The sequence below is a fragment of the Ruditapes philippinarum genome, unplaced genomic scaffold (assembly GCF_026571515.1).
Source record: "Ruditapes philippinarum isolate M1 unplaced genomic scaffold, ASM2657151v2 ctg126_1_1_1_1, whole genome shotgun sequence".
NCBI classification, from domain to species: Eukaryota; Metazoa; Mollusca; class Bivalvia; order Venerida; family Veneridae; genus Ruditapes; species Ruditapes philippinarum.
This window is the reverse complement of record NW_026858637.1, coordinates 293,087-306,966: the sequence shown is the minus strand read 5'-3', so window position 1 is coordinate 306,966 and position 13,880 is coordinate 293,087. Positions and strand designations below refer to the sequence as shown.

Below are 13,880 nucleotides of genomic sequence, written 5' to 3'. Positions count from 1 at the left end.
TTCTTCAAAGGTCAAGGTCACACTTATATAATGAAGGTTCACACTATCACAATTAGAGAATATAGGCATACACATTCATGTCCAGACTATAATTTAAGTTTTAAAATAACTTTGCAAAAATGTCTACCACATCAAGATGATGTGTGGTGTGTAAGACCCATGTTTCTACCTCCAAAGTCAAGGTAACTCTAATAGTTTGAAGGTACTTATGCCCATAAGAAGAATTTGAAGGTACACGTTAGTTACCAAACTGTAACTTTGTCATGCATAGAGGGATTTTAAATAACTTGGCATAAATTTCTACCACATCAAGATGATGTTTTGCAGGAAAAACCCTTGTCCCAAGGTGTTAAGTTCGCTATAAATAACACTTCATTTCACAAGAACATTAAGAAATAAGTTACTTTCATTCTCTTTTCTTTTCATAATACCTGCTGCTGCATGCTTAAGAAACCTTTACAGGGGCATTCGTCACTTGCGTGACAGCTCTTGTTTTTAGATAAATGTGATCGTGAAATTTTGACACATTATTGCTTATTTCCTTTCCAAACAAAAGAGCTAGTTTGTTTACTTCCATTTATGTAAACAACTGATCTAAGACGACAACAAAGATAAGAATTAAGTGGGCTGTCTGGTATTTGATGGTTGTCTGTTTTTATGGTTGCCAACCAATTTATTTTGACAGATACAGTGACTGAGAAAAGAAATATAACTTTGAGAATACTTTTTTTATTTAAGTGGTAGTTGACCTGACCAACAAAGCTACTATAGACATGGCAAATGTTTGGAAACAAACTGTTCTCAACAAACTGACAAGGCTGGTTCCTACAGAAATCAGTAACAATGGGGAACAATTGCAAGAGGTTCCAGTGAGTCCTGTCAACTTCCCAGTACTGCTTCTTGGCAATAAGTTTGATATTGTAAGTTATTTTAACATACCTTTAGTTATATTGTTGTTGTCCTGTGACATTTTTCATACTTTGACATTATCATTGCTTCATAGGAAACAATATTTTCACATATTTAAATATGATACTTATTCTAACTAGCCATTGACTTAAAGAAAAAAGTTCAGAATTTCAACATTCAAGTTTTAGTGGTCATTTAACAGATTTTGGATGCATGCAGGCATAAACAATATATATACAATTACAGTGCACTCCAGATACAACGAGATTGTTGGGACTTCGGATGATTCCTCGTTATAACCGGGTCTCCTTATAAATGGGACAGAACAAATTGAGAAATCCGACACCGTCGAGCATCATTTATTTCTACTTTCCCTTTCGCGTGCATCCTTTTTAAAGAGTATATAATGGGAGGTAACTCTTTGCAATCAGAAGTTTTTGTTTTATTTAAATATACATGTATATAAATATATCTAGCTATCATAGAATTTAAACAAAACATGAAAACACAACCTACGTCTAACCGTGTGTGTTTTTTCATTAATATGTATTTTTAAAGTTCGTTTTCAAAAGTCACGCAGTGCATTTCTCACAAACACCGAATAACACCGCAAGAAATTAGCCGCTTCCTTTGTGCTAATCACTCAATGAAATTGTTTTGTTATGACGTTTCGTTTCCTTAAGGACAATTTAGCCTGGAGCATTGACAAAACTAGGCTGACACATTTGATCGCTAATTGCTCGACCCATTATTATCGTCCCGCGTCAATAATTTCTTCCTTAATTGACCTTTATTATTGGTCATCATTGTTTTTCTCAAGGTGACAAACTGATGCAGACGAAGTGCAAATGAAGTGACCTCGATAAAATGCTGACAAATACGCATGGGATGGTGAAATTATGTACGTTGTAACCGATATCTCGCTAAAACCGATCTCGTTATAAACGATAAAAAATGAAAGCAAAATAGAAGGAAAAAGGCCGGGACACAGTAGAATGTATGTTGTAAGCGGTACCTCGTTAAAACCGATCTCGTTATAAGTGGAGTAGACTGTAAATGATTAATTACATACATATACAAAAATTCACACTTCACGATTTTCTTTTGTAAATCCCTCTTTTGGAACATATTTTTAGCTCAACAGAACCAAAGGTTCAGGGTGAGCTATAAGTATCAAAGGGGGGTGGTCCAAGTCACATCTGTCGTCTGTCGTCATGCGTCAACAATCATCTTCTTCTCTGAAAGTGCTGGACAGATTTAATTTAAATTTGGTCTGTAGCACCTAATAATTGTGACAGTCACACCTAAATTTGTTCATATCATTTCAATTGGCCCCTTTTAGGTGTCATGAGAGGCTGAGAGCTAAAAATAGAAAAACCTTTAGACATCTTCTACAGAACTAATTGATCGATGATCACCAAACTATGTCTGTAGCATTCTTAGGTAGTCTTATATCAAATTTGCTCATATTAATTTGATTGGCCCTTTTTAGGGGTCTCTAGAGGTAAAAATAGAAAAACCTTTAGACATCTTCTTCTACAGAACTATTGATGGATGATCACCAAACTTTGTCTGTAGCATTCTTAGGTAGTCTTTTATCAAATTTGCTCATATTAATTTGATTGGCCCCTCTAAGGGGCCATGAGAGCTAAAAATAGAAAAACATTTAGACATCCTCTTCTACAGAACTTATGGATGGATGATCACCAAACTTTGTCTGTAGCATTCGTAGGTAGTCTTTTATCAAATTTGCTCATATTAATTTGATTGGCCCCTTTTAGAGTCTCTAGAGCTAAAAATAGAAAAAACCTTTAGACATCCTCTTCTACAGAACTATTGATGGATGATCACTAAACTTTGTCTGTAGCATTTTTAGGTAGTCTTTTATCAAATTTGCTTATATTAATTTGATTGGCTCCTTTGAGGGGCTGCTTAAGCTGTACCCCAGGCCATGGCATATCAATTTGAGATAAACCATGCTCAAATTTGATGAAAATATTGTTAATTGCTATACGGTCTTTTGGTAAATATAAAATAAACATGTTTTGACTTAAAGCTGCATGCCTCCAGATGAGCCAAAATATTTCAAGAAAATTAGATTTGGAAAAACTGTTCTAAAATTGTAAGAAAAGTAAACAGATAAGTGATAATTTATATTTTATGTGCAATTAATAACTTTTTAGCTCACCTTGCACATAGTGCACAAATTTGAGAGCTACAGTGAAGTTGATTTCCCCATTCAATAATGGATTCTTCCATTAATTTCGTAACACCATCAGAAAGGAGACTGTGTCATTTCTGAAATACAATGTAAAATATTTCGGTTCTTGACAATGTCTTGCACATTTTATTGTGTAAGATATTTCACAAAGAAACGAAAGTGAACAAAAAATGTTTTTTCACAAAAATTAGCTGATTAAGATAAAAGTTTAATTTACAGTACGGATATTATTTTTACATCCTTCCGGTTTGCGGGAAAAATCATATATATTTCAAGGTACCTTTTCAAGATGAATTTTTTCAATGAATGAAACTTTTATTGAAATTTATGAAAGATTTCGATGAGACAAAATTTTGTACATCTATTCTACAGTAAGGACATAGGCAAAGTGATGTTTTGGGATACAAACTAATTGATACATATTTGGTATATTTTATTTGGACAAGTATGTCATTTTTTAATAAAATTTCCCAATTTTGAATTTCAAAAATGCTTTCAACAAATATTCTCTCAAAGTCTATCTTGCAAATATAATGTAATTGAGTTTTCTCAATTATCACTTAATGATTATATTAGGTTAATTAATACATGTATAATCAAATCAAGGTGTAAAGGAATGTCAAAAAAGTTCACTGATTAATCCCTACAGTATACAATACTATATATACGAGGGTTGTTCGGGAAGTTCTGATAATTGTTTTATAGCACACGTTGTAGTCGGGTTAGCGTAAATATAAATATATACGCATTTATTTCAATATATACTGTACAGTATCTGTAAATATCATCATCATACACACAGAAACTAAAACATAATAAAAATAGTAAATAACCATATAACAAACACCCGGAGCACGCCGACGTCATTTGCATCGTTATGCGACATTAAAGTCCATCGATCGTCGCACCTTTTCAACGTAGTCACCTGCAATTTCGATGCATTTCCTGTGTCGGCTGATCCACTTATTGTATGTTTCCATGTACCAGCTATCGGTAAAGGACGAGACTATAGCTTGCGTATGCTTAACAAGATCGTCAGCTGAGTCAAAGCTTTTTCCACGCAGCTGTGATTTGAGCTCCGGGAACACACGGAAGTCCATCGGAGCGAGGTCCGGGCTGTAGGATCGTCTTCGATCGAGTTTCTTCCTTCTTTAAAACGAGCATGCCATCTATACACTGTAGCATTTCTTGTATTTTCCTGTAGAATTGATCATTTTCATTGTTTCTGTGGAAGACTTTTCCAGCGCAACACAAAATTTCACGATGCTTCGCAATTAAACGTCACCTATCGACGTCATGTTGTTTACTCAGTGGCTCTGGGCAACAACTTTAAAACAATGTTGATCCGTTGAGAATTTAAATAAGGTTATGATATTTTCAGGAAATGATGTCATGACATTCCGCTGCTGACCAGCGTTTTCGCGCATTTTTTACGTTATCAAAATTACGAAATATTATTAGTGTAGCGCGTTATACCTTTCTTTAGAGTCAGACTGCTCCGGTGCGGCGTTATAGTGTTGCTATGGTTACTGCTATTTCCGGCTATTGTTGTCTGATTCTATTCAATTTTGAGGAATAGTTCTGTGATATGCTAATCTTAGTATGTGCAAAATATTACGTCTTAGAAACAAAAAATATAGGAGATATGACAAAATTCTCAGAACTTTCCGAAAACAACCCTCGTACATAAAAAAAAATGTAGCTGAAACGTCTAGGAGGTGTAAAGACCAAGGCCGAAACGTCCAGGAGGTGTAAAGACTAAGGCCGAAACATCCAGGAGGTGTAAAGTCCAAACACCCTAATGAGTACCAAAATATTTTGATCTGCAAATTAGGTGGTTCGAGGTTACATTGTCATAATATTTCATTCTTAGAACAAACATTATGTGACAATTCAAATCATTAAATAATGCATATCAATCAGTCCATTCAACAACTTTGCCTCAGAAAACATCTGTATCAATCTGTAGTCGGTGTAAAAGCTCATCAGCTAATGTTTATTGTTGATGTATCCAACTTATAAATAAAATTTACTTGACTTGACTTGACCTCGAGTTGAGACAACAACAACAACAATTGCCGCCATGCACAAGAAAATTGAGAAATTTTGTAACATAAACTCGTATTTCATAACAAAGAAGTGAAGATGAAGACAATTATCTGTGTTCTTTGTTGAAACAGGTATTTTGTTTACTGTTTGTGAAGTATTAAGGCATGACATTCAGTATTAATGTAAATATCACCTCCTGTGTTATGATTTCTAAAATTATACATGTACACATGTGATATTGACCTCAATAAATGTAAGTGAAAATGGAACAATAATTATGGTAATTATCCATTGTGCTAGTAATACTTTATCATATTGTTAACTAAGCAAGAAGATTAAGTAATTTAAAAATTAACCTCACAATATTATCAATTTAAACTTGAAAATCTACTCAAAATGACTTCCCAAACAGTAATTTTTGAAACATGAAAGTGATTCATGTAGAAAAATAAGGCAAGAAAAAACTGATTTGGCTCATGAAAATTTTGGCCAATCAGTCTGCCACGTAAATTTCTGACCTTCCTGAGATCCTGCTGTTTGTTGTTGTTTGTTGTTGTTTTTTGTTTTAGTTAAATTCATAATAATGGTCAATGGTAGGAATTTTTCGTAACAATTTTCTCAGCAACTACTTTTCACAGCCTCTTGATATTTGGTATACGGCATTAACATGTAGTCACATACCATGGGATATAATTTAGGTATGTTGCTCTTCCACTTCCCGTTTGTTTAGTTAAATTTTCCGCATTAATTGTAAATGGAAGGAAATTTCCGTAACAGTTTTCTCAGCAACTACGTATCACAGCCTCTTGATATTTGGTATTGTGACTTCATTAACACGTGGTCCCAAGTTCAGGTCTATTGCTTATCCACTTCCTGATGCCGGCTCGCCACGGCGAGCCGGTATTACGATAGGATTTTACTGAGAAACAACCTAAAACTCCGAATCAATCCAAAAATTTAATCGAAGCTTAGCTTCCAGCTTTCTACAAAATTTATCTATCAGGGCTAGGATCCAAAATCATTTAGCCAATCAAATTTGATCTTATATATAGCGTCAAAAAACCTTCAATTTTCACGCCATTTTTAAAAAGCAGCAAGTATTGTTTTGGGCGCAAAGATATATTGATGATTAAAATGTTTGTTTTCATAAATTCTTTTCAGTAAATCATATTTACACTGACTTTTGATTTAGCGATTTCACCAGTCCTGTTTACTATGTTGTAAGTTTTCGTTTGGTTAATTAACATAAACGACATCTGGTTCTGTGCATTTTTTCTTTTTCCTTTTTTCCGGTCATTTTATCCTTTCCGATATTTAGTGTATGTATTTACTGGCCGGGATCCGGGATCGTATAAGATAATAAGGGAAAAAACTAATAAACTATATTTGTGTTGATTATTGTCGTAATGAAAGGCCATTAAACGTTAAGTTTTTTTATTGTATGTAATGAAAGTTAAATTGATTTAACTTAGGATATAGATATATTTAGAGCTATTTATTAACAAAATCACAATACTTATAATTATATGCCTAATTAATTGGAAAAATCAAAGACTATATTCTTGAATTGGTCAAATCCCGGGATCCCTATATACGATCCCAGCTTTTCTGAAAACAATATTCTTGAACTGTCCAATTCCTTGGATCTCTTATTTTTTTAATATGATCCCGGCTTTTCTGAAAACTATATTCTTGAACTGGTCAATTTCCGGGGTCCTATTTTTTTAATAGGATCCCGGCTTTTCTGGCTGAATTGATAGACAACTTGTGTTTACTTTAGGACTTGTATCTGTCACTTATTCCAATACTAAATAACATATTACAACTTAACTTCGTATAAAGAGACATTTTTATGAATTCTACTTATCTATTTTTTTCTGGTCAAGGTCAACAGGCCATATAGTAAATGTGCATAGACATAGGGACTTCATTCTATCTGTTTACATCTTCATATATACTCATATTCCTCTTTGTTAAACTGAGAGAACTGGCTTCCTTAACTTTATATGTCACTTTTATTTTGATGTTCGCTGAAGTCTTTTCAGCTAACAGAACTGTCATTTTTACTTTTAAACACGCCCCTGGAAAGAAATTACGAAGCGAGTCGCTACTAGCTTTTTTAAAAGATAACCTTGTTACCGACTTAAGTTAAATGTCCGACATAAATAATCAATGGTAGGAAATTTTTGTAACATCACAGCCTCATGAGTCATGTTATTGTCCCCCGCCTTTTCGAAGAAAAAAGGGGGATATAGAAATAGGCTCCGTCTGTCTGTCCTAGCAAACATTTTGGGTTTAGGGGCTATATAACAGTAAAGAGAAAAAAAGAGAACAATAGGTTCATTCTGTGATCAAAGAGTTTATGGGCTAGTAGCCCTTAAGAAAACAAAGAAAATAACAAAGAAAATTGCCCCTAAACCCAAAATGTTGGAACGTCCGTCCGTCTGTCCGGCCATCCATCCGTCCGTCACACTTTCGTGTCCGGTCAATAACTTTGTCATTTATCAAAGGAATCTGAAATAATTTGGCACAAATGTTTGTTATAATAAGACGATGTGTCGTGCGCAACAACCAGACCCATACCTCCAGGGTCAAGGTCACACTTGCTCATTCAAGGTCAACATTGTCTATTTGAGGGTATATGTCGTGTCCGGTCCATAACTTTCTTATCTTTGAAGGGATTTTGTAAATACTTGCCACAATTGTTCACAATAATGAGACAATGTGTCATGCGCAATACCGGTCACCTACCTCCAAGGTCAAGGTCACACTTGGAGGTCAAAGATTAACATAGTCTGTTATAAGGTATATTTTGTGTCCGGTCCATAACTTTTTCATAGATCAAAGGATTTTGTAAATACCTTGCCACAAATAGTCACTATAATAAGACGATGTGTCATGTTTAACACCTGCATCCCTACCTCCAAGTTCAAGGTCACACTTAGAGGTTAAATATTAACATAGTCTGTTTTAGGGTATATTTTGTGTCCGATCTATAACTTCTTCCGGATTTTGAAATAACTTGGCACAAATTTCATAATAATAAGAGGATATGTCAAGTACAACACTTGCACCCCTACTTCCAAGGTCAAGGTCACACTTAGAGGTCAAATGTTAACAGAGTTTGTTATATGGTATATTTTGTGTCCCGTACATAACTTCTTCATAGATCAAGGGATTTTGAATATACTTGGCACAAATAGTCACAGTGATAAGATAATATGTCATGCGTAACACCTGTGTCCCTACCTCCAAGGTCAAGGTCACACTTAGAAGATTTACATAGTTTGTTATAGTGTATATTTTGTGTCCAATCCAGACTTTTTTCATAGATCAAGGGATTTTAAAAATACTTTGCACAAATAATCACGATAATAAGACGATATGTCAGGCGCAAAACATGGGTCCCTACCTCCAAGGTCACACTTAGAGGTCAAAGATTAACATAGTCTGTAATAGGGTATATTTTGTGTCTGATCTATAACTTCTTCATAGTTCAAGGGATTTTGAAAATACTTGGCACAAATAGTTACAATAATAAGACGATATCTCATGCACAACACCTGCATCCCTACCTCCAAGGTCAAGGTCACACTTAGAGGTCAAAGCTTAACATGATAGATTTTTAAATTCCTTGATTCATATTTATTTCTTTAATAAATTTATTGTTGCATTTGCAGATCTAGCATGGATCATAATTTTGGACACCATACCTCAATCTTTTGAAATAGCACAATTTTACGATTCATATAAAACTTCCCCGAGGCGGGGGACGTTGGTAACTCTGTTACAAATTCTTGTTTGGTATACAAATGCAACCCGGCCATTTTTGTCTTTGACCCATTTTTATTGAAGTATTATCCAAATTTGTACTTCGTCTTGTTAATTATGATGTCATTGTTAAAATTTTCATGATGTAAACACGCTACAGGGAGTGTATTTTTTAGCAACCTGTACTTTAAAGAAAAGAAAAAAAGAGGTATTTCTATACACTTGTTTGCATTCCTGTTGGCCAAAAATACTTTACATTTGACACTAATCTTTAAATGACATTAAAGAATTTTATAAACCTGTTGCTTGTTTTTAAAAAGAAAAAATGCTTTTAAGATCTATTCCTTAAGGTGAGCGATATAGGGCCATCATGGCCCTCTTGTTTGAGTTATTGCCCTTTGTTAATTTTCATACTTTATTTTTGTCCAGGCCATTTCTCCTAAATCATAAAATGCTATGGACATGAAACTTCATAGGATGATAGATCTCATTAAGAAGAAGTGCAGTGCACAAGAACCGGTACTCTGCATTTCTTATTTTTTGAGTTATTGTCCTTTGTTAATTTTCATACTTTATTTTTGTCTAGGCCATTTCTCCTAAAGTATGAAGGAGCTATGGTCTTTAAACTTCATAGGATGATAGATCTCATTAAGAAAAAGTGCAGTGTACAAGAACCGGTACTCTGCACTTCTTATTTTTAGCTCACCTGTCACAAAGTGACAGGGTGAGCTTTTGTGATCGCTTTTCGTCCGGCGTCCGTCCGGCGTCCGTCCGTCCGTCCGTCGTCCGTCCGTAAACTTTTACTTTAAATGACATCTCCTCATAAACCACTAAGCCAATTTCATCCAAACTTCACAGGAATGTTCCTTTGGTGGTCACCTTTAAAAATTGTTCAAAGAATTTAATTCCATGCAGAACTCTGGTTGCCATGGCAACCAAAAGAAAAAACTTTAAATATCTTCTTTTAAAACACCCAAAAAGCTAGAGCTTAGATATTTGGCATGAAACATCTTCTAGTGAGTGTCTACCAAGTTTGTTCAAATAAAAGCCCTGGGGTCAAATTGGCCCCGCCCCAGGGGATCATTGATTTTCCCTATATGCATATAGTAAAAACTTAAAAAATCTTCTTTAAAAGAAGCCATAGAGCTAGAGCTAAGATATTTAGCATGAAACATCTTCTTATGGGTGTCTACCAAGTTTGTTCAAATAAAAGCCCTTGGGTCAAAATTGGCCCCGCCCCAGGGGGTCATTGATTTTCCCTATATGCATATAGTAAAACCTTAAAAAATCTTCTTTTAAAGAACCCAAAGAGCTAGAGCTGAGATATTTAGCATGAAACATCTTCTAGTGAGTGTCTACAAAGTTTGTTCAAATAAAAGCCCTGGGGTCAAAATTGGCCCCGCCCCAGGGGGTCATTGATTTTCCCTATATGCATATAGTAAAAACTTAAAAAATCTTCTTTTAAAGAACCCAAAGAGCTAGAGCAAAGATATTTAGCATGAAACATGTTCTAATGGGTGTCTACAAAGTTTGTTCTAAAGTTTATTCAAATAAAAGCTCTGGGGTCAAAATTGGCTCGCCTGGGGGGTCATTGATTTTCCTTATATGTGTATAGCAAAAACTTAAAAAAATCTTCTTTGAAAAAACCCAAATAGCTAGAGTTTAGATATTAAGCATGAAACATCTTCTAGTGAGTGTCTACCAAGTTTGTTCAAATAAAAGCCCTGGGGTCAAAATTGGCCCCGCCCCAGGGGGTCATTGATTTTCCCTATATGCATATAGTAAAAAACTTAAAAAATCTTCTTTTAAAGAACCCAAAGAGCTAGAGCTAAGATATTTAGCATGAAACATGTTCTAATGGGTGTCTACAAAGTTTGTTCAAATAAAAGCCTTTGGGTCAAAATTGGCCCCGCCCCGGTGGTCATTGATTTTCCTTGTATGTGTATGGCAAAAACTTAAAAATCTTCTTTGAAAAAACCCAAATAGCTAGAGTTTAGATATTAAGAATGAAACATCTCATAGTAAGTGTCTACAAAGTTTGTTCAAATAAAAGCCCTGGGGTTAAAACTGGCCCCGCCCCAGAGGTGTCATTGTTTTTAACTATATGTGTATAGTAAAAACTTAAAAAATCTTTTTTAAAAAACCCAATGAGCTAGAGGTTAGATTTTAAGCAGGAAACATCTTTTTGTTGGTGTCTACCAAGTTTGTCCAAATAAAAGCCCTTGGGTTTAAATTGGCCCTGCCAAAGGGGGGGGGGGGAGGTCATTGTTTTTCATTATATGTGTGGTGTGTAGTAAAAACTTAACATCATGAAACATCTTCTAATGGGTGTCTTCCAAGTTTGCTCAAATAAAAGCCCTGGGGTTTAAACTGGCCCCGCTCCGGGGGCCTATATACAGGTGAGCGACCTCAGGGCCATCATGGCCCTCTTGTTGAGTTATTACCATTTATTAAATTTTCATACTTTATTTTTGTCCAGGCCATTTCTCATAAATAATAAAAGCTATGGACTTGAAACTTCATAGGATGATGGAACTTATTGATAAGAAGTGCAGTGCACAGAGATTGCTGCTCTGCACTTCTTACTTTTTGAGTTATTGCCCTTTGTTAATTTTCATATTTCATTTTTGTCCTGGCCATTTCTCCTAAACTATATTGTTCACAAGGCGACACATCCGACTCGCGGAGTTCTACTTAAAGAAAAGATCAACTTTTTACTTGACTAGTAATAAGGGAAACAGCTTCCCATACCTAGTTTATTCATTCTTTTATTCAAACTAGACATATCCAGTAAGAATTTCATAGATTTCAATCAAGGATGAGCATAGTATATCTTTAATGAAAGGGAGACAACTCATGTTGGAATGTCTTTCATATATGGAACATGCTATGCAATTTTTCTAAAAAAAGATTCAATAGGTTGGATAATGAGAAATTATTTGAGGTCATGACCTTTCACAGGCAAGAGATATGATATTTATGAAATAACCTGAGCATATTATAAGGACATAATGTTTAACAACAGTTTATAATAATGATTTTAAATGGTACATGTTTTCAGAAATAGGTAATAATTAATTGAAAACATAGCTATGTAATACAGTAAATGCTTAATTTTATGTCAAGTTAGTATACTTTACATTCAATCAACTTTTACACTGCGTGCTTTGTATCTGAACAATAAACATATCTGCACAATGTTTTTTCATTTGACATGCTTAAATAAGACCCTGACCCGAAAACTCACTAGACATTTGAGTTGTAAGGGAATTGTCATTTGTAGGTTAGTGTAGGAAATAAAATTAGGCCAAAAGAAGATTACATTTGTTACCTTACTAACAAAGATGAGTTATATGTTGAATTTTGTTAGAAATTGTTGTATTTTTTTTTCAATTTTTATGCCCCCTTCAAAAACGAGGGGGTACAGTCAAATGGTATAAGCGACCGTGCAAGGGAAGCACCCAAAACGGTCGCTTAATGAAATTGTCTCTTAAGACAAAGCATGATAAAAAAAGTCAGACTTTATAAATGACATCTTTCTTTTGCGGTGGGAATGTTTTCAACTTCATTTATATAATTCCGATAATCTGAATGGATGCTAATGTAAAATATAACTTTCTGATATTTATTGACAAAACAGTTTTGATCCATTACATACATGTTTGACATTTTTCCAGAATTTTTAAACTTTCCGTTGTTTTTCCTTGTCTCCAACACTAAAACCCTATAAATAAGTGAAAATGTTTTCTATTGTGCATTTTTTCATTTGAAATAAACAAACTAAATATCAACAATCCAAGCGGAGACACCATCTCAGTAGGGGCGGAGCGTTGCATTTTTGGAAATAGTTTTCACACATTTGTATGTTGTGTTTTGATTGTTAACACTTGTGACATTAGGAGGTGGCATTCTCTAAAAACATAATTACTTGACAGGTAAAAGTGGTCGTTTGATGAAAAGATTGATCTCAATTAGCTGACTAATTAGTGGTCGATGGTTGCGTTGAGCAAAAGTCGCTTAATACTTAAATAAAGATATAGAGAGAAAATGATCGGGGGAATTTAGAGTGGTCGTATATGACAAAAGTCGTTTAATACACGTGGTCCCATAGTTAGACTGTATATTGTTTTGCTAATGTAGGTCGTCAGTCGGTCTGTCCGTCTGTAGACCACATGGTTTCCACTGATTATCTTGAAAATTATGTATCACAAAGTCTTTATTTTTCACATACTGATTGGTCATAACTAGAAGATGACCCCTATTGATTTTGGGGTCACTAGGTCAAAGGTAAAGGTCACAAAGGCCTTAAATGTCAGAATGGTTTCTGCTGATTATCTTGTAAACTATTCATCACAAAGTCTTCATATTTCACTTACTGATTAGTCATAACTAGTATATGACTCCTATTGATTTTGGGGTCACTAGGTGTAAGAATTTTTGGTAACTAGGTCAAAGGTCAAGGTCACAGTGCCTTAAATGTCAAAATGGTTTCTGCTGATAATATTGAAAACTACTTATCACAATGTCTTCATATTTTACATACTGATTGGTCATAACTTGTATATGACCCTAAATGATTTTGAGATCACTTGGTCAAAGGTCAAGGTCACAGTTGCCTTTAATGTCATAATGGTTTCCGCTGATTATCTTGAAAAGTATTTATCAGAAAGTCTTCATATTTCACATACTAATTGGTTATAACTAGTAGATTATCCCTGTTGTTTTTTGGGGTCTCTATGTCAAAGGTCAAGGTCACGGGCCTTAAATGTCAGAATAGTTTCGGCTCATTATCTTAAAGACTATTTATCACAAACATTTCATATTTCACATATTGATTGGCCATAACTAGTAGATGACCACTATTGATTTGGGGTCAAGGTCATAGGGGCCTTACATATCAGAATGGTTACATTTATATGATAATATATAT

General features: G+C 34.5%; 1 protein-coding gene across 3 annotated transcripts in view; it reads left to right on the top strand.

The window, feature by feature from the left end:
- The window catches only part of LOC132753797 (uncharacterized), a 173,774-nt gene that overhangs the window by 72,747 nt on the left and 87,147 nt on the right, over positions 1–13,880 (top strand). For all 3 annotated transcript variants that reach the window (XR_009629019.1, XM_060744320.1, XM_060744321.1), the window contains exon 5: positions 739–920. Coding sequence is in view for 2 of the 3 variants with exons in the window: in XM_060744320.1 (XP_060600303.1) it covers positions 739–920 (182 nt within the window). In the remaining variant the exon portion in view is untranslated. The remainder of the gene's footprint in view (positions 1–738; positions 921–13,880) is intronic.